Below are 26,746 nucleotides of genomic sequence, written 5' to 3'. Positions count from 1 at the left end.
GATTCTGTTCAAACTTTCCTCCATGCTAATACCTCGAAGACCCATCCGGCCAATGTTACTACGTTATCAAAAGATTGTGAACAGGTAACCACTTGCTTCTGAAAAGGTCAATTAAGAGTAGCTTTTCTTAGATAATATCATAAAGATTTGAAAGATAAAGGAAGAAACAGAAAACATAATTTATGAAAATCATCAATTCATGAAATTAAATCATAACTTATCAAGAATCATCTAAATTCTCAGAAACCAACTTAATAATTTTCATGGCAAATATTATGTATACTTTAAAAGTTATCCACATGTTAATGCTTCTTGCTAAAAGTTTTTTTTTTTATTCCCTCATTTCCAAAATAACTTGATCTCATCTTGCTTTGCTTCCTTATTCCCTCATTTCCAACCATTTTTTTAGCAACCAAACAACTAGCAGGAAACAAAAAACTGACATTGAACTAAGTGAGACCATTTCAATGTTACACGCTCTGTATAAAAGTTATATTAATAAAGCTTATATTAGTAAAGAAACCAGGAAAAACTTAACAAATAGATCCAACTAGCCCAGACCAGCAGGCCTACCCCATACACCCAAACCTAGAATCCAAGTGTTAAGTGAAAAAACCTGGTACTAAAACATAAGAAAACAATAAATTCAAAAGAAACGATCCGGTCCCACTCCAAACAAAAGGACCAAGCATAGTTGATAGCAGCTCTAGCTTGTCTTCTAATCCACTTGATGATCCAACCATTGCCCTGCAATATAAACTTCCAACGTTTGAGCTTGCTGCCATTCACTAAGCCTCTCGACTGCCTGCGAAACAATGAACCATGGAGAATTAATTTGCCCCTCCCAAATAAGTTGGTTTCTATAAACCAAATACTATGTGAAGTAGCACAAATCCTCTCCATATCAGATGCACAATAATTCTACAAACTATGGAAAAACCAGAAACATCAAAAATATGAAACTTGATGTTTATATGATTGATAGCAAAGGAAACAATAAACATGTTCAGAGAAATGAAGAACCATTAATGTTTGGTCATTGGTGTGCTAAAAAATTATCCATATCCATTCCATAAATTCAAATTACATAAAATTGAACATAACTAAACTAATTTCATCAAAACTGGTGGACTTTCAAATAAATTTCTGAAAACTTGTACAACTAAAATCATAGACCAAAATGCACATCATCCACTCATATTCTCTCTCTGTCTTTCTATCTTCCGCCTTCTTCTTCTCTCCTTTCTCCCTCATCTATTCCACCTCCTCTCTCTTGTTTTCTCTTCTCTATTTATTTCCCTTTTTCCCCCTCTTGCTCTCTCTCTCTCTCTCTCTCTCTCTCTCTCTCTCTCTCTTCTCTTACTTCTCTTTTTTATTTTAAGCGTGTTTTAGTAAATTATCAAATACTTATTCGAATTTAATTGAGTTTGACCTTTTAAGTTCATTATATCAAACATGGAAATTCATTTTTAAATGAATTCTATGCAGAATTAATGAATTATACACATAACATGTCAATTAATAATTTTTCGATATCTATAGTTACCATTTTAACATGGTATTTTTTTAGTTTTTAACGAATGAAATATCAGCTGATTACAAGGAGTTGGCAAGCTTGTTTATCTGGTCCATTATCGCTCTCCCCCTTCTGTTTCCTTCCTTCAATTTCAACTTATCAGCTTAATTCAACCTCTGAACCTTAAATCCCTTTCCATTGATTTTAACTCTAAATCCACCAATTGCTTAGGATTTGACCACCATAAGAGCATTAGCACGCCAGTTTCTGTACAAGTCCTACATCAACTACATGTATCATAAAGTTAATAAACTCGTAGATTTACACTAAAAACCTACTGATGTTTGTTGCAGGACTTCTCACTCAGTGATGAATATTTTTGAATTAAGAGAATGCAACCTTCAAATATTTCTGAAATAAAGAATATCAACTAGCCAGAAACTATTCTGATCCAGTCCTGTGTGCTACAAAAGCAAAACAACATATACAAAGAACTTCAATGAAAAGAACAAAACATAAAGCTTCACATGCATAAGCTATTTGTAAAGAAAGACTGAAACAACAGTTTGGATACAAACTCAAACAGTAAGATGGCAACAAAGTGGATAAGAATATGAAGAAATTAGAATTATAATAGATCGCAGAAATATATCTACCAACTATTGTATCAATGCTTCAGAAGAAACACCAAACATATTGATTCCGTAAGTAAGAAATAAGTGCTTCGTAAAGATCAATTACCAGTGCAAACTCAACGCGAGTTGAATGATGGTAGTCTCCAAGAAGCCTCAAATGTTGCACCTATTAAGCAAAATGTTAAATAAAATATAGCCAACAACGGAACCACAGTAGTGTTCAGACTTCCTTTTAGAAACATGAACAAAGCTCTCCACGGAAAGATTCAAAGAAGAGTCTGACATCTGCCTGAGTAACCAGCATTCAATGGAATTAAAACAAAAAATCAGAAAAGAAAAAGAGGAAAAAGAAGGATTCAAGATATTGTAGTTATGAAGATTCAGAACAATCCCATGGATTGTGCAAATTCTACAATTACCTTGTTGTCCATATTTGTACAGTAAACAGTCCTTGCACACATCTCACATTCATCTTCCAACTGTAGAATGCAGGATCAATACTAACATTAGAAAGCCAAACATAAGAATACAACTCCATCATTAATTCAATTTCTCGATATTAAATATCAATGTACAAGCAATCATCAAAGACATAAAGAAATCTCAGTTAAAGGAAATGAGAATAGAGAAAAGAAGAGCCATATGTGACCTTTTACCTGTTGATCAATGTCAAAAAAATTAAAACAGTCCTCCAAATTAACTCTTTATGCCATGCCATACCTGTCCTGCTATTCATCCTTCTGTTTTCTTGAATATAATTGTCCTTCTTCTAGAACAAGAAAATAAGTATCAAACAAGAATGAAATCAATAAATAGCAAACAGAAAAGCGAATTATACTCCGTTTGGTTCCACAGAAAATACTTAAAAATAATCAATATTTTTTTCATTATGCAACTCTATATTCACAAAAAAGTAAGAACTTCATTACAATCAGTCGTCTCCCTGCTTTTCTCAGCAACGACAAGGCAAAACATTTAATCTGAAAAATAGAAAGAAAATCAAACATGAACTTGCAGCAATATCATTATAGGTAAAACTAAAAATTTACCAGAGAGAATACATTATTAGTCTCAGAGTATTCCTCCATGACCTTAGAAATCAAAAGAATTCCCATTCCAGAACCAGTTTCACAACCAAGAGCCGCAAATTTATAAACCTATACACGCAGAAAAAGAATAAATAAGCAATAGAAAATTAATACCAATAATGTTCAATTCATATCCACATTATACAAATGTCCAATTCCACTAATCTTATTTCAAAATAAAAACACCAGTTTATTATCAATTATAGCAAAAAAATCAGTTTATCATCTGTACCAGGAAATTCAATTTATTACCATATATATTTTTTGCAAATTAATCATCAAATAAAGAGTTATCCCTTGGCCATGCATCTTGCGACATTGTTGATGCGAACGACTCCAGCCAATTTCCGAAGCTGTTATCGTCAAAGAGATGAGAAATAGCTTCATCACGAACAGGCAGTCCATCTACATTTTCTTGTTGAAATTCTTGGTCAATCCTATCCACTGGTTCATCTTGCAACATTGCTGGTGTGCACGGCTCCGACCGATTCCCAAAACTTTCATTATCAACCAGATCAAGAGGAGGCAACCCATCAAGACCAATAGTAGCCATATCACGTACTTGTTGAAATTCTTGGTCAGTACTGTCTACTAGTTCATCTTGCAACCAATCCCCAAAGATTTCATCATCAATTATTTGGGCAGATGTAGTTTCATCAACGAGCAACCCATCAAGATTAACAAGGGGCAAAGCTGTCACAACAGAATCTTCTTCTTGGAGTTCTTGATGAATCCTAGAACGTTTATTGGGCTCAGATTGCAGGAAAGGCTCCCAAGACACCATCTTTCTCTTCTTCTTCTGCAATGGATTCTTACTACTCGTTTTGAGTTGACAAAGGACGTAATTGCCGAAATCCAAACTGTACTCCAGCATGTTCCAACAGCGATCTTGGTCTAACCTTTTTGAATTCCGGTAATTAAACCTTTTCTTCGTCGCTTTAAAACCTTCAATTTCAAGATTCGCGCTCCGACCCGAAGTTTCACAGTGCCAATGACCATCCGTAGAGCCAACCCTGCGACTGATATTTTTACAGTTGGTGTTGTTAGGGCTTTTTCTCTTTAGCGCGGTGAAGAAGAAAAGACCTTCATCTTCCTCCAAACGAAGTCCACCAAATCGCTCCCATATATGCCAGGGTTCATCCTGGCCATATAAATCACAATCCCTTATTATCTGATTCTCAATCGGAGATAATTCTCCGTTAACTTTCCGGTGAAGGTAATGAGAAATTAGCTCCTCATCTGTGGGGCGGAACTTGTATCCTGGATGAATTTCCATCATCTATTTTTCTCTCGAGCGCCGATAGGTAGTGCGAATCGCTAAAAACTACAAAGAGCTACTTTTTAATTGGTTAAAAGTGATACGTGGGACCAGTTTTCATATAGAAAGCGGCGCATGGTTTGAGCGTGGGAGTTGCACATTTTAAGTTGGAGGGTAGATAAGTAATTGCAAGCTAGGAGATGAGGCAATACCAACAAACTTAGATAAGCCTTAGTTTTTACATGATACTGTAAAATTTAGTTAGTTACGTGAAATTTTATTATTTATTAAATTTTTAATATTTGTTATTTAGTTATCTAATTTAAAAAATTACATGATAAAACTTTTCATTTTCTTTATTCAATAATTAATAACTATATAATAATTTTATTTCACTTTCTTTTTTTTACAACAATTAATAATCTAAATTTAATTATCCTTTAATTTTTTTTAAAATTTTAATTCCCTTTTGAGTATTTGTCATATAAACTTTTACTTTCTTTTTGAAATTCAACATTTTTCAGGATAGTAATAAAAATTAATATTTTTAGCAAAAGACATTTAATAGTCGATTCATGCATGATTCATGAAATTTCTTTCTATTTTTTATTTAGGTAATTTTATAATTTGAGTAAAATAGATTATTTTAATTTGTAAAAGCAATATTTATATTTATTATTTTTAATTTAGTTAAAAAGATGAATTTATTATTATTATTATTATAAATAACTAATATTTGCCAAGAAAGTGTGATCTGATTGAACTTCTCACTAGTGTGAAGAGTAAGAAGTCTCGAATTCAAGTTCTCTCCGTCACAAGAGTTTTCACTAATATGACGAGTATATGAAAAATGTTATCTGTATTATATAGTTCATTGTATTATTTCGACGCATTGGCATTCTAATGAATAAAAAAAAATAATATTTGAATTCAATTAAGAATAGTGGTATTTAAAATAAATAGAAAATTAGTTTATAAATTAATATAATTAAATTTTGGTTCTTATTTTTTAAAATTAAAATATTACACATTGTAATGTAAAGGAGATGCTTTAGGTAATCCGTAAGTATTAATTAACAATTAATTTAATAAGAGAAAGATAAGCTAATTATCAATATATATTATATAATTATAAGAATGGTTAGAATTATACGACTAGTTATAATTGTAGTTGTTAGAATTAATTAATAGTAAATGCTATAATGTTTAAGCTTAATTAATAAATTTACAGTAAAAATGAGATTCATGTTCATTGCGTTCAAACTTGTAAAAATTTATTAATTTATTTATTCATTAATCATGAATTAATTAATCAATATTCAGTAATTAATTTATAATGTATTTAATTAGAATATTACATGTATATAAATAATTAATAAATAGGTGCAATTACAGATTGTAATTACATCTCTACCGTATTGCCTACCTGCCCTGTCCAACGTACTGGTCGTTTTTGTTGCCCCCATCTCTCAGTTTGGGATTACAAATTTGCCCTCCAAGCAAATTCTACGCTCCATCGTACACGTATTTTCCAATAAATAGTTGGGCCCCACTTAAGATTTTGGATAAGTTAAAAAAGTTCGCTCTTAGCTGCGATTCGAGCTACCTATATTTACCGGTAATTATCGTTAGGTTGAAATATTGTCAAATAGCGTCTCTTTCCAAAAAGATAATTTTATTTTTATTTTCACGCATGTTAAAAAATACGATTAAAGAATAATTTTATTTATATAATTTTTTATTATATTTATTTTAAATAATAGATGAATATTGAAATATTAATAAAAAAATTAATGGTTATTGAAAATAAAGTAAAATTTAATAAAAATATAGTATATAATTCAATAATTATCTATAATGTAAAAAGGAAAGTGAATCGTATTTTGGAACAAATCAAAAATAAAATTTGAACTATTCTGTTGGGCTGGAGGAAGTAGTACGCAAGTGGATCCATGTATAATAAAGAAGAGGACGGGTATTATTAAATATTATTTAATAAAATTTTCCCCAAATTTTATGCCACGTGTTAATAAAAAATATTATACTACTAATGTTCTATAATATTTATCACATTTGGAATTTCACATTCCTTAAGAAAACCATTAAATTTGTTTAAGTTACAATAAATTATTGAGTAAATTGACTAAATTACCCTTAATTTAATATTAATTCCCTAAGAAACCATTAAATTGAAGTAATAATTATTAGGCTTATACAAAGAATAAACATGAAAACAATAAATTTATTACTCATTAAAACTACAAAGGTGAAACATTTTGAAACAAATTATTTTCTTAAATGTGACAAGTATTATGGAACAGATAGAATTCTTAACATGTACTAAATCTGTTTATTACAATAATTAAAAGATTTTCAATTTTTATTTCAATTAGGAATTTTTAATTAATATAAAAAATATTCTAAATTAAATAATAAGGAACTACAACAAGCAACGAGTGACAACGTGCAAAGCACGTTAATACTAATCTATATCTATACTTCTAATCTATCTATCTATATCTATATATATACTATATATAAACATGGAAATAGCGGTAGTGAGATTTCTGTTATCGTCTTTAATAAAATTTGGAATATCTAAAATAGCCGTAGTTAATTCGAAAATTATATTTTATACTATGAGTGTTTGGATGAGTGATTCGACATTCTTCTCTCTTGAATGAGAGGTCGAGGGTTTGATCCTCGTGGATGAAGCAAATACTCAGTTGAAGTATTTTATCCCTTTTTGAATCCACCTAAGAGAAGAAAAATTACATTTTATTATTTGATTATATATAATTTCTAAAAGGTATGTTCTTTTTATGTATGGTTATAGGAAAATTGAGGTTTAATTGGCAAAGATAGGACGTTTTATGTAATCTTTTTTTATTAATTAATTAACTTATTTATTTATTTATTTTAAATTCGCAACTTGGAAAAATTGAGAGACAAAATTAGATCTTAACATTATTTGTTTTGTAATTTTCGTTTGTTGACTTGGCTATTATATTTTTTTTTCAATCAACATCAAATTACAATAAATTACAATATTTTTAGTTAAAGAATGGGTTGATTTTTAAATCTTAAATTGGTTACTTTCTTAATATAATTTATTTCTTGTTATATGTTGAGTTTCGAAAAGAGTTCTATTTTTAATAACAATTTTTTATTCTTTATTTTCTTTTTTGTTAATGAATTAATTTGTAACTACTATCTTAATAAGAAATTTATATCTCCCTTGTAAAAAATAAATAGCATTTTCATAATTAAATATTTTAATTTTTTAAATATTTTTCTATTATATTCTAAATCTGTTTTATTTGAAAGAAAATAGTATTTATAAAGCTCAAAGAAAACTAGAATTATATATTTTTATTTTGGATCACTTTTGAAATTTAAAAAATTTGTGTGTACGTATATATATTTCTTTCTTCCTTTCGCTTATGCACCGAGTAAGTAATATTATCAATATAGCCAATAGCAAAGTAATTATCATTATTAATTCAGATCATCTGTTCATTTTTTTTTTCTTTACCAACAGTAAAAATGCTCATTTTTTTTCACCCAACAATAAAAAATAATTTATTATTATTTTTCATTATAATTGTATATATTGATTTGGGGTTGGAAGTAAGAGTTTGAAAATTGAGTGATGACTTATTTTCTTTTAGGGCACTGAATCTGCATTTTTAAATTAAGGACTGAAGGCTTAAATCTAGGGATTAGATTGAATTTTATTTTGAAACCACTTCATTATATAAAAAAAAATAGAATGAAATAGATAAGAAGTAACATTCCAATTAGCTTGTATGAGAAACATACAAATTGAGCAATTGTATTTATTTTAATCTAAACAAAAACTTAATGCTTTAATATTATATAGATAAAAATTAAAAAACTACAAATATATAACGAGTACAGCCAACGTGCAAGTCACGTCATGAAAAAGACAAGTAAAAATAAATAAAAAAGACCAGTAGAAATAAAAGTATAAATTCAAAATACACTCTCCAGGTTAATTTGTTGGCTATATCGAAAATTACATTTAAAATAAATATCATTTCAATGTTCGGTTTAGTTACTCAAATATAAAAATACCAAAGATAAAAGGTACTATTTCCTTATTAACCAAATCTGAAAATGAAATTTAAATGAAGGAATCGCAGCTCATTCCAACCAAATATGGCTTCGTTCCTTCTTCCGAGTAGACATTTAACCTTACCCAGAAAGGCCGTGCCAGCCACAAAGATGCATAACCTGTTACTCCCTTAAAAATCCACCACTTCTACTATAACCACACTGTACTTAAAAAACAGAAGAAGCTCACTCACATAAACAAACTCTCCAACAAAAATACCAAGAAACACCAATAATTATTGATATATGTACATACCAATAAAATAGGCATTCAACAAATTAAAAATTCTCAAGCTCCACATGCAAAAACATCCCAAATTGTAAGAATCAACAAGGCAAACATACCCATAGTAACATGTCATTTCTCTGCTATACATGCCAAATATGAAAGTAAAGGTGAGGTCCATTCAAATAGTTTGTCACTTTAACTAGTTGAGTATTTGAATTTCAAGTCATGTTGATTTTTCATAATCTACCCATAGAAACAAAAATCTAAATCAAATTTAGCAGTCTCATTCCATTCTTCAATCTTTCTCAAATAGCAAGACATTTTCATTGCAAAAATCCAGACTAGACAGAATGCTGTAACTATCCCAAGAAACCTTAATACAATTCAAGTTACAACAGTATAATATTTCATGATTTTTATTTTCATATTTTTGTTTCCTCTATAATTAAATTTAGAAGGGTAATAACTATCCACTGCTTAACAAAAAGCACAAACATTTGCCCATAATTCAATTTCCTGAATGATAAAGAATCACCATAGTTCTCTTCAGTTTCGATAATTCAATTTTAAAAACTCAATTCAATTTGACATAATTCACATAATTATTCTCTTTCCCCACAACTTCTCCAATACTAATAGATTCATATACAAGCGCAGTCTCTATACTACCTAACTCCATCCATCCACAGATAGATATTCCAATACTATACCAAGCTCAACAATTGGAAGAACAACTGCAAGTTTCAAAAGAAAAAAGGACCAAAATTTAACATCTCCATCCCAAAAAAAATGATTTCGGGTTAAGATTGCTATCAAGAATATTCCGATATTTAAATTCAATTAGGGTTCAGAAACAGATTCAAGAACTATCATACACCACATAAGTCCAGTCAAATCAGATGTAAACAGCTAAAATAACAGTGTCATTAAACCAATACGATCCGATTATACACTACCATATAACTAAAAAACAAGAACCTAAATCCCCAAATACAAAATACCCTCTTTTATCTTTTTTGTTGGAATTAAAAAGTCTACTTATCTTTAGTAGAAACTCCATACTTCTCTTGCATCCTAGCAATCTCCTCCTCTTTCTTCTTCTGATCAAATTTCTTGCTCATCTTCGCCTGCTGATAATACAAAACAATCAAATACCTATTCGCAACGTTAAAACCCGACAAGTGATCCACCGCCGTCTTGGCATCGTAGATATCTTCATACACTACGAAGGCCGTTCCTCTGGTATCCTTGTTCGTACCGATTCGGATTTGGCGAATCGCACCGTATTTGCCGAAAATATCGTACATCTCCTCGCTCGATATGTTGAACGGAAGGTTTCGGACGTAGAGGACTCGGTTCACCTCCGGCGGTAGCCGGGTATTGCCTTTGCGTAGACTGATTGTGGCCATCAGTAATTTTAAGGAATAATCAACGGCGTTTGGTTGCTGAGAAAGTGAAGGAAAGATAGTTACAGAGAAGACGGGCGCGGCCGATCTGATTTATTAATGAGAACGTGAACAGCGAACTGGAGTTTTAAATTTGGGCATCTTTTGAGACGGTGTAAAATTTTTTTAAATTGTTTTGTAATATAATTCCTAATTAACGATACAAATATTATTTTGTTAAATTAAAAAATAGTAATATTTTGAAAATTGTATTTCAATTTCAAGATTGTAAGCAAGGAAAATAGCTCATTTTGCCCCCAAGTTTAGCTCGCATATTCAATTTATCATATTTCAATTTTTATAGCCAATTTGCTTCATTAGTTTGTCAAAATTAGCTATAATTTGACCTAAAGCTCTTACATGCTTCACACGCGGTCGAAACAAGAAGAAAGAAATTATAAATTAACTACTAAAATTTTTTATTAATATCAATAGTTAAAATAATTTCAACCCTTAAATTGCCAAATACATAAATAAATCCTCCATCCAATTGCAAATTTCAAATTGAAGAGAAAATACGACTAGGAAGCAAGAAAAAATATACTCTATTTTTCGATTATCATCCTGTCATCTCATACAGTTAGATTATTCATACGAAGAGATGGTTCGTTATTGTGAATGTAGTTTGATCGCTCCGTGTTGAATATTTTAGAGTGAGAAGAACAAAGTAGAAGGTTATACTCTTATAGATTCATTAATGTTAAATTAATTTATGACTTTTATTTTGGACTAAATTGAAATTGAAAATCTCTCCATATATGTTCTGTTCTAATATGTTGTATTAAAGTCCACTTTACCACCTGAATTTAAGAGCAATATTCAATTTGCTCCGAAATCAATTTTTTGTATAATTTAACTAATAAAAATTATTTAAGAAGTTTAAAATTAGGGAAAAAATTTATTTAAAACACAAAAATAAAATGTATCCTTGATTTAAAATATAATTAAATAAAATATTTGATTTTAAAAAATTATAGATTTAGAAAAAATATTTAATTATATGAATATTTAGTTTAAAAAATATTTATTATTATTTTTGATTATTTATTAATTGTATTTGATCTAAATCATATATTTATTATTTTTTAATTTTATTTTGATTTGAATTAAAATTCTTAAATGGACTTTATGTTCTTTTGTGCAAGTTCAAAAAGCAAATTGTACAAAAAGTTGATTTTTGAATAAATTGAATATTATTCTCAAGTTCAGGAAACAAATTAAGCTTCATTTATTTTTATTTATTATAATTGGTACAGCAAATGGCAGGATATTGTAAAAACCTTATTGACCGTCTTTAAAAAAATTTTATGAGTGCATCCCAAATTATTAAGAGTTGGTAAAAAATAATATTGGAATAAAATGAATCTCAATGACTTTTTTGTTGTTGCACGATAATTAAATAGAAGGAATTAAAAAAAAAAAATGAAAGAAACAAATCAATGGCAACATGATGATACAACAGCTTTTTTTTGGCTGACGAGTGCTTTTCCCAACAACCAATAATGAGCTAATTATTTGATTAAGAAAAAGCAAAATCAAGGACTTACATAAAGAACTTCATTATATTTATAGAAATGGATATGAAACCAAAGCCAGAATTGAGCTTCAACAGAAATACAAAATAACCTTTTTCACCTCCCACATTACAAACATATACTCATTTACTAGGAAGATTCACTTTTTCAACTCTATCCAAACACTACCTCATACATTGAAAAAATTCATCACCCATGTTCCACAAAAAAGCAGAAGCTATATATTAAGGTATAACATTTGCTGTAAATGCCAATAGAAAAGGTCACCTCATAGCTCATTGCATTTCACCCATCCCTTCCTCTTCATCCTCATATTCAAGCTCCTCCTCAGCTGTAGCATCCTGGTATTGCTGATATTCAGACACAAGATCATTCATGTTGCTTTCGGCCTCGGTAAACTCCATTTCATCCATCCCTTCACCGGTATACCAATGCAAGAAAGCCTTTCTCCTAAACATGGCTGTGAATTGCTCGCTGACACGCCTGAACATTTCCTGGATTGAAGTTGAGTTACCGATGAAAGTTGATGCCATAGAAAGTCCTCTAGGAGGGATATCACAGACACTAGACTTGACATTGTTAGGGATCCATTCAACGAAGTATGAGGAGTTCTTGTTCTGGACATTGATCATTTGTTCGTCGACTTCCTTTGTGCTCATCTTACCCCTGAACATGGCTGAGGCAGTCAAGTAGCGCCCGTGGCGTGGGTCTGCAGCACACATCATGTTCTTGGCATCCCACATTTGCTGGGTCAGTTCTGGGACAGTTAGCGCACGGTATTGTTGAGAACCACGTGATGTTAAAGGAGCAAATCCAACCATAAAGAAGTGCAATCGGGGGAAGGGGATAAGATTCACTGCAAGCTTCCTGAGATCAGAGTTAAGCTGACCAGGGAACCTCAGGCAGCAAGTGACTCCACTCATAGTTGCAGAGATCAGGTGGTTCAGATCACCAACTGCCACAAAATCAAGAAGCCCAAGTTAATCCAGTGCTCCTAAACTAATAGGAAAAAAAAGACATGCAAATATGAAGAAAAAATTATACCAATTACAAAACAGGGGCATCCCTCAACAATGAATTGCCAAAATAATAACTAGTCACTAGGTAGAAATTTCTGGAAAATTTATTGTAATAAAATGAGTTGCATATCTAATATTAGCAAGAGCAAAATAGTAAGTCATATTCAGATTGCCATTTAACACGAAAACAAATATCATTTGGTAGAAATCCTAAACAATTTTTTTACATGTGATTATCATAACAGTGCCCTGTCATCTCACTCAGCAATAATAGACAAAGTATGGCAGCAAGCTGCTAGATAGAAAATCAGGAACGCAGAATGCCTTGCTAATATAAAATACACATGAGAAACATAATTAGCTGTTGGTATGGACCCACATGGTATTTTAAGTTATCCTAGATTATAGTGATGCTAACAGTTCAGCGTCTCTGCAGCTAACATACAAATATCATTAATGAATAGTTGAAGCAAACAATAAATGAGAAGTAACACCAAGTACAAATAGATGCAACAGTAACTAATTCCTTGACATTGTGGCAAATGCAACCACCAAGCAACCAACGTATGAAAGAAACACTTAATATTCTGAAGCTTTTCTGCATTCAGTGATATAAGATAGCTCTCACAATACTCTACAAAACTAAAATCCCAATACTGTATTAGTTGTGATAAACTACACAGATCCATTTCGAATATGCAGATAAAAATTGCAACATGGAAAAACCTTAAATAAATTATACAACTTGGATGGAACATAGGGCTTAAATGAACTTACAGCTGGGAGTAGTTAACTTGAGAGTCCTGAAACAAATGTCATACAAGGCCTCATTGTCAAGTACCATACACTCATCAGCGTTCTCAACTAGTTGATGTACAGAAAGGGTGGCATTATAGGGCTCAACCACAGTGTCTGAAACCTTGGGTGAAGGGAACACAGAGAATGTGAGCATCATTCTGTCAGGGTATTCCTCCCTGATCTTAGAAATCAACAGAGTTCCCATTCCAGAACCAGTTCCACCACCGAGAGAGTGACAAACTTGGAAACCTATGCAATAGAAAGAACATATATTAAGCAATAAAATATAAATCAAATGCCCAAACAAATAATTCATCTGATTTTTCAGGTGTCTTTCATCTAGATTCAGTAATTACAGGACAACTTCATCATATACAAGGACGGAAATAATTCTTAAATTTAGTTCATGATTAAAATTAATTCTAGACAGACAAGTAAACAACTTATCTTATCTACCACATAGAGTAAAAGATTATGATTTATGAAGGCCAAAAGGAAGCAAAACTCTTGTATACCTTGAAGACAGTCACAGTTCTCAGCCTCCTTCCGCACAACATCCAAAACCGCATCAATCAGCTCAGCTCCCTCAGTATAATGCCCCTTGGCCCAGTTATTTCCAGCACCAGATTGCCCAAACACAAAGTTATCAGGCCTAAAGATCTGACCATATGGACCAGTCCTCACACTGTCCATGGTACCAGGCTCAAGATCCATGAGCACAGCACGAGGGACAAATCGCCCACAGGAGGCCTCATTGTAGTACACATTAACGCGCTCCAGCTGCAGATCAGAGGATCCAGTGTATCGTCCAGTGGGGTCAATGCCATGCTCGTCGCAAACGACCTCCCAAAATTTAGATCCAATCTGATTTCCACACTGTCCACCTTGAACGTGAAGGATTTCTCTCATTTTCGTTTTTCTGCATATAAAAACAATACGAAATAACGTCAGAACCATAATCCTCTATTCAAATTGCTTGGATTGAAGCAAAAAAACCATAAAATAAAGCAAAATTTAGTAAATGTAGACAAAACTTTAGAAACAGTAGAAACGGAACTGCAGAAGTCTAATAATTTGAAAACAAATAACGGAACAGAGGAAATCTAATTATGAGAACAAAAGAACATCAAGTTCAATGAAACGGAACAAGAATTCAGTGAAAATTTAGGAGTGTTTGATATAAAAAAGCGTGGATCGGAAAATTGGATAGAAACTAAAACAAATTTAATTTCCGAGAAAATGGAAGGGAAATGATTGTCCAAACAGAAGAAGAAATTCACTTCTGAAAGCTTCAAGAAGAGGACAAACAAACAAACAAGTACAGCAGCAGATCTAGACTGTTCGGCTGCCGACAAATTCAGTAAAGGAAAATGAAACTTCAAGTAGTCAAGCAGAAACAACCACTAAACAAACTGTAAATAGAAACTCAAAACTTAAGATTTCATTTCTTTTCTCTTCGTTTCCTCTGTTTAGTCAGCATCCATGCATAACCCAAAACGAGAAAAATAAATATTAGCTCTAACAATACGAAACTCACCGTCAAGTAATTCGCAGCCGGGGATGGAAATGCGAGTTTTTCCGGTGATCGGGCCCGAGCTAGGCTCGATCGAAGAAGAGATGGAGAGTATTTTTGTGTCTGTATGGGGTGCTACGCAGATATTTTGGCAAGAAATGTGCGGTTATATAACGAAAACGCAGGGCAAGGCTGTAAGATCGGACGGCCAAATTTATTTCCCTCCTTTTTTATTTTCGTCCGTCGGATGACGTTGGATGGAGAAGTTTGAACGGTAATGGTGCTGGGTTGATGTGACTGGGAAATGATTATTTATTTTTGAAAATTTTAGATTTGATGACGGTAATGACCTTTATATGATTTTACTTGATTACCCTTTCTTTCTTATTCATTGCAGAGACGGCCCAAATTCTTGGCTCCACGTGGACTGTATAGGAACAGGAAAAATAAAAAATCCAACTACTCGGAGTGCATGAGAGAGTGGACCACAGAGTGGGACCCACTCCGCCAATTTTTGTCTGTTTTGTGGGCACCGTAATTCTCTCGTTCCGGACGCTTCCAAGTTCCAACAATAGTAATTGCGCTCCAATTTAGTATTAATAAAAAAAATTTAATGATTTATAAAGATTTTCTTTTTTTTTTTTAGAAAATTATATTTTGTTTACTCTTATTGCTCATATAATTTGTTTTTATCAATAAAAATTATACTCTTCAAACCCGACAAGGTGCCAATTGAGGTGGTAAGCGACCTTAACCTCCGCAAAAATAAGAATATAAATTTAATTCCAGAAAACGCACTTTGCTGCGGTAAAAAATTTTTACGCTCTATGACCAAAGGGATTATAACTCCGGTTATACCAAAAAAAAATTATCCTTTTCATCTAAAAAATTTTGAGGATGGATTAGGGCATTCTGGTTGTTAGTTTCAATTTGATTAAGAAACTAATTAAGGTATTATGTCACTTACATATATCAAGTGTAATGATTAAAAATATTAATTAAGAGTAATTGTTGGACTTAGAAGAATAAAAGAGAGAGATTAGTTTGGTGCATCTGCCTTGAATTAGAAAAAAAAAAAAAAAAGAACATAAAATGTTAGGAAGGACATTTGCTGGGAGGGCCACATGAGAAAGTGATGTGCCCATGTGACCTGTCAACTACTTTCATCTCATTCCAATTCACATCTCACACTCACTTCACTTCTATACCAAAAATTAATTAGGGTACTGGGTACCTTCCAAGTAATTTTGACTATGACAGTATTTATTTTTTTTAGAGCAGCAAAATTTTCAAATTACTGTGCTTTATTTCGGAAAAATATTTTATCTTTAAAAAATATTTTTTAAATAATTTATTTTTTATTATTTAGTTGTAACATTGAAAATTAATTCCAAAATAATAAAATATTTATTTCATAAGACCATAAAAATATTTAGAATAATAGAAATTTATAATCTAAAAATTTTACTGTTAAATATGAGAAAAATGTAAAAGAAAAAAATAAATTATGAAATTCATCGCTAACCGGTACTGGTGGTCGATAGTAGTGGTTGGTGTCAATGGTGGCAGGTGGTACTGACTATCGATGGTTAATAAATTAAAAAATATGTGTTTATCAAATTATAATAAGTTTGTCAATGTCTGAAAAATATTTTCCTTACTTAAAAATGAAGAGTTATTTTTCTTAAAAATAACTTAATTTTCCTTTGACCAAGAAAATTTCCTGTTGGCTTATTTTTCTAAACATCCCAAATGATAAAAAATAGTATAAAATATTTTCCTACATATTATTTTATAAAAATAAACAAAGTCTAAAATTCCTACATAAAATCCATTAATTAGCTATAAAATTGCTCTTCATCAATTTTATGAAGGAAGAGTGAATTATTATTATTATTATTATTATTATTATTATTATTTAGCTCATCAGTTGTAATCAAATATATTAATATATATGATAGGCTACACATTCTTTTCTTAATTCACAAAGTATCAAAAACCTCTTTGGCCACACTCTTCATATTTGTGAGAAAATCAATCAGAACATATCTAATTAGCTAAAAATTTATACAATTACAAGTTATAAATATAATTTATAAATAAATAAAATAAAATAAGAGAAATGTGGAAGAACTTATTATGTTTTGCTTAGATTTTGAGTCTTGAAATGAGTAACATGGTTTGGTCCTAGAGATAATTGTGATAGTCCATCTAAACAGGGACAATTCATAAGTGACAAGTTACTCTCTTACCTAATTAAGATTCTGCTTTTTAAGGATAGGTAGGATAAATAAATTAACCAAGAAGCAAAATAGAACTAAGGACCCAGGAGTTTTGTGTGGTAATGTGGTGAATTGGGAAACACCTCTGTTGGCTCAAAATTATTAAATTAGGCAGATAGAATGTTAAATTTTATGGATTAAAAAATAACAATTTATGAAATTTCTCATTTTAATGTTTAATTTTAAAAAATAAAATTTATAGATTTGTAAATAAAATTATTAATGAAAAAAAGAATCCAATTGAAAAATCTCACATCTAAAGTAATTATTTATTTATTTTTCAAAAAGGATGGAATTGAGGTCATGATAAATTCATTAATTTCATAGATTGTAGTCAAATTTTTCTTAACCAAATAATCTGATAAATTTATGAAATATTTAATATTTTATCATTTAAATTTTATTGCTCTAAATAACTATTAAAATAATTTTTATTTTCGTTTATTAAAAGATTAACAAAGTTTATTAGCTCATAATAAGTTTTATATTTAATGTATATGTGTAATTATTTGTAATACCGAAATCATATTTCTGAAAAAAGAAAAAGATTAGCCTTATTTGTGAATATTTTTATGTATATAAATATTCAATTATTGTTTATATTAAATTATTTTCTCAAACAATAATTGAATATCAAAACTATATATATAGTCTGTATGAAATAATCCACAAGTACATCCTTTTTTAGATGGTCAAGCAAGCCATAATAGTTGTGGGGTAAATTACTAAAAACATAGTTTTCTGTTCCCAAATCTGCAAGCAATTATTTATTTTTGGGACAAAGTTGTTCACATGATGAGCTCTCTCTCTCTCTCTCTCTCTTTCTAATACAAGATTCAAAGGCTTAGCTGTCTTGACCATTTTCTTTCACATGATATTTGAATTTTTTTTCCACTGGATAAGGGCATAATGCTTCAAACTCTAAAATTATCTCTCCCACCACTTTTTATATCTACACAAGAATCAAAAGATGTAATTGCTCTTTTTTTTATATGGTATTAATGGAGGTGGTATGTGATTTCAATCCTTTACAAGGGTTATAATATAAATTCAATTTTAGAAGGTACACTTTATTGAGAGATTTAAAAACTTTATGTTTTTATGACCTGAGGAGATTAGTTAATTATACTTCGTGATTATCCTAAAAAAAAGTTACTAATTCTTCCTCTATATCATAATAAGAAAACTTCTCTATTTTTTCATAATCCTTTCTGTCTGCTAAAGAAATCCATTATTGAATTTTAGGCTTTGTTCAGAGTGTGTGTTTAGAGTAGTATTTAGTGTTTTGAGTAGTATTTAGTGTTTTGATTGGATTAAAATACTGTTTTAATTAATTATCGTATTCAGTAATCCCATATTTATTATAATGTTTAAAATTTGAGGTAGTGTTTTATGAAACATTATCCTCGTTAACGTTTAGCGTTTTATAAATTTTTTATAACGTTTATGCCCATCACTTGTTTTTGCCTTGTTCTTTATGACATTATCCTTTTTGTTATTTTATATTAAACAACTAATCAAATACTTATTTTTACCGAACATTTTGATTTTAAACCATTATATAAATAATTAACCACTAATAACTAATATCTAACCGTTAACAACTAATAAAACAGCTGACAGCTATTACAACAGTTAACACTTACTATAATCGCTAAAATTACCAAGTAGAGTATTAATTTACATATTTATTTCCTATATAAAATAGCAAGATGTTCATCTTTTTATTGATCATATCATATCATGTGAATTTAGGAATTCAGTGGAATGTTTAGATTATTTTCCTAAAGGATTTGTTTAAGGAAATTTGGACATTCATTGATTAAAAAGAAAAATAATTTCTCAATGTCTAATCAATAAAATTCAGAGTAATTCAGTTCACTCGTCAGATGATTTAATCTTCGGAGTAATCTTTTATTTACTTATTATTGTAGTTAATTTTTAATCATCTATTAATATCTAATTTTAGAATTTTAATTATTCCTATTAAAAATTCTTAGAATCTTGAAATTCATGAAATTCATAGAAACATTATTCTATGTTTGTCTTAAATAGTTGACAACATAACATATTTATTTATATTCTCTTAATAGTTGTTCTTTTTTGCCATTCCTCTCTCAAATACACGAAGCTAAACGTTCTTACTACTCTTTCTATCTCAAAATATAAGTTGTTTTAAAGCGATATTTGTCATAAAATATAAGTCGTTTTGAATATTTCAAAGAGTAATAAATAACGTGTTTTCAATGTTCCCTTATTTTCATTAGATACAATAAATACTTTCACCAAATGACTATTGATTTTATTATAATTTAGGAGAATTAATTATTTTCTTAATCCTTATATAAAAACCATACATGACTTATATTTTGAAACAGAGAAAATACTATAATATTAATTAATCATTGACCACTTCATCATTTTCTTGTAATCATATTATTGTCTCTTCCATTTACAAGCTCTTTAACCATAATGGCACTTTAATTGAAGTTCTTAGCAAGTTAGTTTGCAGATTGAAAGATCAACTAACTAATTTTTGTTCCAAAGGTCATACCTTTTCTTTTTGTGCAAGAAATTGTAATGGAAAAGAACAAGATTTAAGTGTACTTTTATGTTGTGGGTAGACCTTTTTTTCATAATTTATTTTTGTAATAATTATTTTATTCATTAAATGTCAAATAGGGTAAGAATTTTCTGAACCTGCATATGAAATTCGAAATCGGAATTCTTATATTTAGGTGGGTGCAATAACCATTAAATTATTTTTAATTTGGGATAACATTATTTTCTGTGAGATCTATTTTAGAGTTATTTTTAATTGAATATAGATTCATATAAATTAAAATTAGAGTGTTTAACATAGGGAAAATACAGGGACGGATTAGTTGTATTTTTCAAATCATAGGGATTATATTCTAATATTTTTCAGTATAATATTTTAATATTTTTCATTGACCTCTGTGTTTTCTTATTTATTTAACGGAAAAATATAAAAATTAGACAAAATTACCTAATAGTGTAACAAAAGTAAAATATAGAAATAAATTAATATATTTAAAAAAAAAAAACAAGACGGACTAATCATATTTCATAAACCTGTTATTGTAATTTTTCTTTATTTTTATTGGTGGGTCAAATACATGTATCAGAAAACCTACCCCATACCTGTCATATGAGCATGCCTAGTTGACGGACCAAAACACATCCGCTCCATTAATATTTAATGGGATAATAATTTTTCCTTCCATTAAGTATAGGATAAATTTTCCGAAAAAAAGTATAGGTTGAAATTATATCCCTAATTAAAAAAAGTTTCTGTAGTTTAATCCTAAACCATATAAATTTAATTAATTACAATACCAAATAAATTTAAGGATCTGTTTAGCAATATTAAACGTTTTAGTAGCTGTTAATATTGTAGTAGTTATTAGTTATTAATTATTAGTTTTTAGCAGATTGTTCAAATTAGAAGTGTTCGGTAACAATAATCATTTAATTAGTTATTTAACTTAAAATGATAAAAAGAATATTAGTTGTTTAACTAGCTCAATTCACACGAAAACACAATGGGTATAATTGTCAAAAAATTTTAATTAAAAGTTATGCGCAAAATATTGTTAGAGTGTTTAACATTTCACAAAAAGTTCCTAATATCTAATTAAAACTATTATAAAAACTATGTTATCGAATGCTGCAATTAATATAGATAAAATTTTGATTTGAGCAAAATGTTAAAAACTAGCTTAAAAGTTACCGTTATATATATATATATATATATATATATATATATATATATATATATATATATATATATATATATATATATATATATATATATATATATATATATATATATATTGAAGAGGAGATTCAAATCTAAATCTATTACTAAGAGGTCGTACATGCATTTACTAGAATTGCAATATAAAGATTTTATGATTCATTAATCGAATAAAATTTTTATGCTATCAACCATTGCAAAACTAGCTCTTATTGCGATATTGATTGGTATTACTATTAGCATATTACATCATCAATGGTTCTAAGGTTAAACATCTGATTGAATCGAATTGAACTAAACTAATTTATCTCTAAATGAGATGATTGAATGATAAAAATGAGCTAAATTGAAATAAAAATATTTAATTTTATTGATAGATAATCAAATTGAAATAAAATAATCCAACTTAAAGTTATTATTTTTAATTCAGTTCAATTTTCCAATTTAAATTAAAGTTATATGTTAAAAAACTTATAATTCGGTTATTTCAATATTCTATTCGCTTATTTCAATTTTCATTGGCTTCATTCTACTAAGAAGCGATTATTACATCTGTTTATGGGAAATTTTATGTACACTAAGAATATAACATCAATTTATACATCCAATTAATTTAAGAAAATCATTAAATAATTTTAATATTGGAAAAATAGTTATAGTTTACTAAATTATCCTTTTATCAATTCTTTAAATTAGAGGTGTGCACGGAATTCCAGAAATCCCAACCCGTTCTCAAAAATCGTCCCGAATTTTTCACCCCGAGAAAAATTCAATGTTAATTTAATAGTCCCCTTCCGAAAGTAATTATGGGACGAAATTGGTTCTTTGATTAAAATCAACCCGTACCGATCCAAATTCTGTCACATCCCGTTCCTTCTCGAAAATTGGGACTTCCCGTATCATTTTTTTTTTTTAAATTGTAGTTTTATTTTTTTATAAATTTCAAATTATGTCCATAAAAATCATTTCATCCTTTTTATTTTTTATTTTTTTATAATACCAATTACTGCAAAAGTAATAATAATAAAAAAATAATATGCATTTTTTAAATATAAAATAAATCAAGTAATTAAACATATTTTTTTCTAGTAAACAAAAAATGGAAAGATTAATCAATACAAGAGAAAATATTAAAGAGAAAATATTAACTTTAGTTAATCTGATTACTAGATTATTGATTATGCTTAATGCTATTATTATTTATTTTTCAGATGATATTGAAGATTAAATTAAGTAAGTATTAAATTTAAATCAACTTAAAATGAATTTTATTTGTTTCTAATTGATGAATATAGTAACTTTTATCTTTTCTTAATGAAAAATAATTTAGTAAGACTGCAGAAAATTCTGATTAATTTCCGACCTAATCCATTTCGTCATGTCCGATAGATTTGAATTCAAGTTCCATTCCGTCCCAAAAAATGGGATGGGACGAAACCGAACTGCATATCTATTGGGATGAAATTGAAATTCTATTTTTTATGTCTCAATATTTTGGGATGAGACCAAGAATTATGTAATTCTCGTCCCAATCCAACTCATGTACACCACTACTTTAAATCATTAATGCTTACATAATAAATATATAGAAAAAAGTTAAATTCAGAAAAAAATAATTAATGTTTTCTTAATTTTTCCAAGTGACAAATCAAGTAACAGAAAGAAAAGAGAACACTTAAAGACACTTTTAGTGGAAGGGAAATAATACTTTTTATTTTCAAAAAATATTATAAATATTTTCGGACTAACTTATCTACCTATCAAGAAATCAAGATTGAATCTCTTGTAAGAATGCTTCGATCCTAAAAATTTCAATTCTATATATGCATGTATATAGCTTGTTTTAATTTTCATATTAATTCTTAGTATAAATAAAGTAGAATCCAAGTCAATTAGGTCATGATTTTCTCACTTACACGTCGGAAAAGTTTGAGCTGGAATCTTTTTGACTCATTCGGCCTCTAATAAATAAAAAGGAGTAGAATTCGGATTGAAAAATTGAAATTTTATTAGATAAATATTTTAATATTTAAGAAGAAAATAAATGCGAGTAGTTAATAAACTGTCATCTTATTATCTACTCTCCTCATAATATCAGCTGCAGTCAAGATTTGGCCTTTATGGGATCCATGTATGTACCAAATATCATGTGGTCCTCTATTATTTCATCTTCTTTTTCTATAAGAAGAGGCTAAAATTGGAGTTTTGGACCACCTCAACAAAGGTTTCCCATCACATGCTATTGCTCAAAAGCCTCATGATACTACATTTATAGATCTAAAGCATGTGCCTCTCTTTTTCTTGATTTTGTTAAGAAGTGTTTTGACATTTGTTTGGAAACATTGTTCCCTTCATCACCTACAAGAATAACAATCCAAATTACATGTTCTAATCTATTGTATTATTATTATACATATATATGTTTTCTTTGTCCTGTTATATATAAACATACATAAATAATTATGCTTATGCTTTTGAAACATAAATTGGATTGGAGAAACTTGCCATCAAAATCTATAACATCTATTTGGCTTTTGGCATAAAGATTGAACGCAAGATTGTTTGATAAAAATTTAAAGTTTTAATCACTGAAATTTCAGTTTGAGAATATGATTGAAGTAAATTCATAAAGAAATTACGCTCAATTTCCTTTCGAAAAATAATTTAAACAAGTTTTATTTCATATAAAATCATGGAAAATTTTAAATAAATTTATTTTATAATATGTTTTTGCATAATAATTTATTTATTTATTTTAAATCCTTTCACATGGGTCCATAAATTGAAGTCCATAATTCTATTTTCCTTCACTTTCATCCAGCTGAGAGTATATACTAGTTATAGATATTGCCAACTGAGCAAAGATTTTCCCATACATCACTTTTTTTATATTTTTTAATCCTAAAATAGTCAATTTCCCAATAATTAATGAAGTGACATATAGGATAGGGTTCCTTGATTCTACGGTGCACATAAGGTTAGAAGAAACAAATACTTCTCTGAAACTTAGCATTCTAAAAAATCTACCGTGCAATGGAATTTTCGGCCGGCAAGAAATTCATAATTAGAATCATGAATTATGTCACTAATCCAACAAAATACGAAACGTTAACTTGTTGCCATTCGTTATTAGCTTTGTTAAATTGCACAAGTTGTATCTGTCATAATCTTACACCGTAAAAGTAAATTATCTATAATATATTTAATTATTTTTGTAGAGGAGAGAAATGAGAAAGATTTTTTTTTGGTTCAAATTAAATTATCAAACTAAGGTTTTTGGTTCAAATTAAATTATCAAACTAAGGTGGAGTGCTATCGTTGTTGCCAAAGTTAGACCGACGCGGCCACCGTGTATGATGACCGGAAAATTGAACCAATCAAAAAATTTGCCCACTATACATCAAAACTATCAAAATTTTATGAGGGCTCAATTGTGCTATCAATTTTTATGAATTTTATGGATTTCATGAAAAGTCCTAAACTCAAATTTCAATTCACATAATCCTTCACCCAATCCTTTAAGTCAATACACAATCAAATTTACTTTATAGATAACTATGAATTCAAGGTTATCTCAATAAGAATTGCAATCAGAATTGCAAAATCCAACCGAAAAACTCAAAAATAATAAAAATTGAATTTCTTAACCAAATTATGACCAGAAATAGACTTTACCGTAATTAAAAGAATGTTTTGCAACCTTACTCTCGTTATATGGTTGCCGAAATTCAATTGGAGAAAGAGAGACAGTAAGTCTCATTGACTTTTACGCAAACAAAGGAGAGGAGGAAGAAAAAGAAGAAGAGAATTTCTCTCTCCTCTTAAGCTTATTTATATTCCAGTTTGGTCCAATTAGAGTTTGATTCGGTTTGAATCACAAAAATATTAATTTTTTTGATTTTCTAGCAATTTAACTTTTAGTATTATCATTAGATTAGACTAAGAAATAAATGAATTAATTGATCCCTTAATCATTGAAGACTTTCTATATCCATTAAAACGATGACAATCTAAAATCATGCATAATTCTAGGAAGAGATTCAATGTCTTAATTAGTATATGTAATTAATCAATGTCAAGATATTTCAAATTATTTAAATATAATTAGAGTCTTTTTAATTACTAGCTAATATTTTTTTTTTCGAGAAATAATTACTAGTTAGTATTATTCTATATAATAATAATAATAATCATCATCTTCCCATCAAAACGGCGTTGTTTTGATGTAGGAAGTTTAAATATTCTCAAGCAAAATTATATCATGTTAACTATGCTAATTATTGTTCCATTCTAATTATATCACAAATATAAACATTCTAATTCTAATTAGCATTATAATCAAACTTAATACTAACTTCTATTATATGATTATAACTATTATAATTACTATTATCATTCCAATAGTTCTACAATTATAGAATTTCTAATTATTACTATTTTATAATCAATATTCATATTCTAACAATGTTGTATACTAGTGTAATTGTAACTATGGCATTATAGTTATAGTATTATAATCAAACTTAATACTAGCTTTTATTATATGGTTATAACTATTATAATTGCCATTATCATTCTAATAGTACTATAATTATAGAATTTCTAATTATTATTAATTTATAATCAAACCTATTTATATTCTAGCAATATTGCATACTAGTATAATTATTAATTATAATTATAATTATAGCCAAATAAATCAAGTTAAAATAGTTCTCTTTGAATACTAGGCATTATATCTTACTAAGTATTATAATGCTCAGTATAATTACAATACTAAAAGGACTAATAACCTTGTAGATAAATGAATAGTAATAATATACAATATTGATAGAATACCGATAGATTTGACTATAAATTAGTAATAATTAGAAAATTTATAATTATAACACTATTAGAATGATAATGGTAATTATATATAATATCTAATAGAAGTTATTATAATGCTAAGTTTGATTATTATACTAGTTATGTCTATAATTATGATATAATTAGAATTTAAATGATAAATAGCATAAGTGACATAGTTTTACTAATGGGTTGATTTAAACTTTCTACATCAAAACTGCGTCGTTTTGATGGTAAAATGATTATTATTATATAGGATAATACTAGTTAAGAATTAAAAAGACTGTAATTATATTTCAATAATTTGAAATATCTTGACATTGATTAATTACATATGCTAATTAAAGTATTGGATCTCAATTTCTAGAACCATGCCTGATTTTTAGATGGTCGTCATTGTAATGGATACAAAAAGTCTTTTCACAAGTAAGGAAAAGTATGTAAAATTAATTAATAGATGTATTTCTTAATCAAATTTAATTATAATACTACAAATTAAACTGCTAGAAAACTAAATAAACAAAAGCTTTTGTAATTCAAATTGAATCGAACTTGAATTGGATCAAACCGGAATATGACTAAATAGTTTAAGAGGAGAAAATTCTACTTTCTTCTTCCTCTCCTCCTTCATTTGCGTCTTGTGATATAGGCTTACTGCCTCC

The 26,746-nt window shown here is 28.9% G+C and overlaps 4 protein-coding genes across 4 annotated transcripts; 1 reads left to right on the top strand and 3 right to left on the bottom strand.

Annotated features, from left to right (window-relative positions):
- Window positions 1-421: 421 nt before the first annotated feature.
- On the bottom strand, window positions 422-3,501 carry LOC149496077 (uncharacterized). The gene is made up of 7 exons (XM_089721013.1): window positions 3,492-3,501; window positions 3,243-3,308; window positions 3,081-3,131; window positions 2,808-2,920; window positions 2,571-2,630; window positions 2,258-2,440; window positions 422-805 (listed from the first exon to the last, which is right to left on the bottom strand). The coding sequence occupies exons 1-6, from the start codon at window positions 3,492-3,494 to the stop codon at window positions 2,305-2,307; spliced, it is 429 nt and encodes a 142-aa protein (XP_089577139.1). The 5' UTR covers window positions 3,495-3,501; the 3' UTR covers window positions 422-805; window positions 2,258-2,304.
- A 6,264-nt stretch (window positions 3,502-9,765) lies between these two features.
- LOC105635110 (splicing factor 3B subunit 6-like protein) lies at window positions 9,766-10,469 on the bottom strand. The gene has a single exon (XM_012218099.4). It carries the CDS (start codon window positions 10,270-10,272, stop codon window positions 9,898-9,900), a length of 375 nt encoding a protein of 124 aa, XP_012073489.1. The 5' UTR covers window positions 10,273-10,469; the 3' UTR covers window positions 9,766-9,897.
- Window positions 10,470-11,858: 1,389 nt separating this feature from the next.
- On the top strand, window positions 11,859-12,609 carry LOC149496076 (protein TUB21). Its single transcript, XM_089721475.1, has one exon. The coding sequence runs from the start codon at window positions 12,219-12,221 to the stop codon at window positions 12,534-12,536; it is 318 nt and encodes a 105-aa protein (XP_089577601.1). The 5' UTR covers window positions 11,859-12,218; the 3' UTR covers window positions 12,537-12,609.
- A 1,016-nt stretch (window positions 12,610-13,625) lies between these two features.
- On the bottom strand, window positions 13,626-14,569 carry LOC105635109 (tubulin beta-3 chain). Its single transcript, XM_012218098.4, has 2 exons — window positions 14,176-14,569; window positions 13,626-13,909 (listed from the first exon to the last, which is right to left on the bottom strand). The coding sequence occupies exons 1-2, from the start codon at window positions 14,567-14,569 to the stop codon at window positions 13,626-13,628; spliced, it is 678 nt and encodes a 225-aa protein (XP_012073488.2).
- Between the last annotated feature and the right edge of the window lie 12,177 nt (window positions 14,570-26,746).

This window comes from Jatropha curcas, chromosome 5 (assembly GCF_041381405.1).
Source record: "Jatropha curcas cultivar XTBG-Jc1 chromosome 5, XTBG_Jcur_1.0, whole genome shotgun sequence".
NCBI classification, from domain to species: Eukaryota; Viridiplantae; Streptophyta; class Magnoliopsida; order Malpighiales; family Euphorbiaceae; genus Jatropha; species Jatropha curcas.
Note: the sequence above shows the minus strand (reverse complement) of the source record. Positions and strands in the feature narration are given on the sequence as shown.

Bases quoted from the DNA above. Each gene is read 5' to 3' on its own strand.
- LOC105635110 (XM_012218099.4), bottom strand. From the start codon at position 10,272: ATGGCCACAATCAGTCTACGCAAAGGCAATACCCGGCTACCGCCGGAG.
- LOC149496076 (XM_089721475.1), top strand. From the start codon at position 12,219: ATGTTGCTTTCGGCCTCGGTAAACTCCATTTCATCCATCCCTTCACCG.
- LOC105635109 (XM_012218098.4), bottom strand. From the start codon at position 14,569: ATGAGAGAAATCCTTCACGTTCAAGGTGGACAGTGTGGAAATCAGATT. The intron at 13,910-14,175 runs GTATACAAGAGT...TCTATTGCATAG, and splicing joins GAACTGTGACTGTCTTCAAG to GTTTCCAAGTTTGTCACTCT.
- LOC149496077 (XM_089721013.1), bottom strand. The intron at 2,921-3,080 runs GTAATGAAGTTC...TTCTTGTTCTAG, and splicing joins AAGCAGGGAGACGACTGATT to AAGAAGGACAATTATATTCA. The intron at 2,441-2,570 runs GTAATTGTAGAA...CTGGTTACTCAG, and splicing joins GTACAAATATGGACAACAAG to GCAGATGTCAGACTCTTCTT.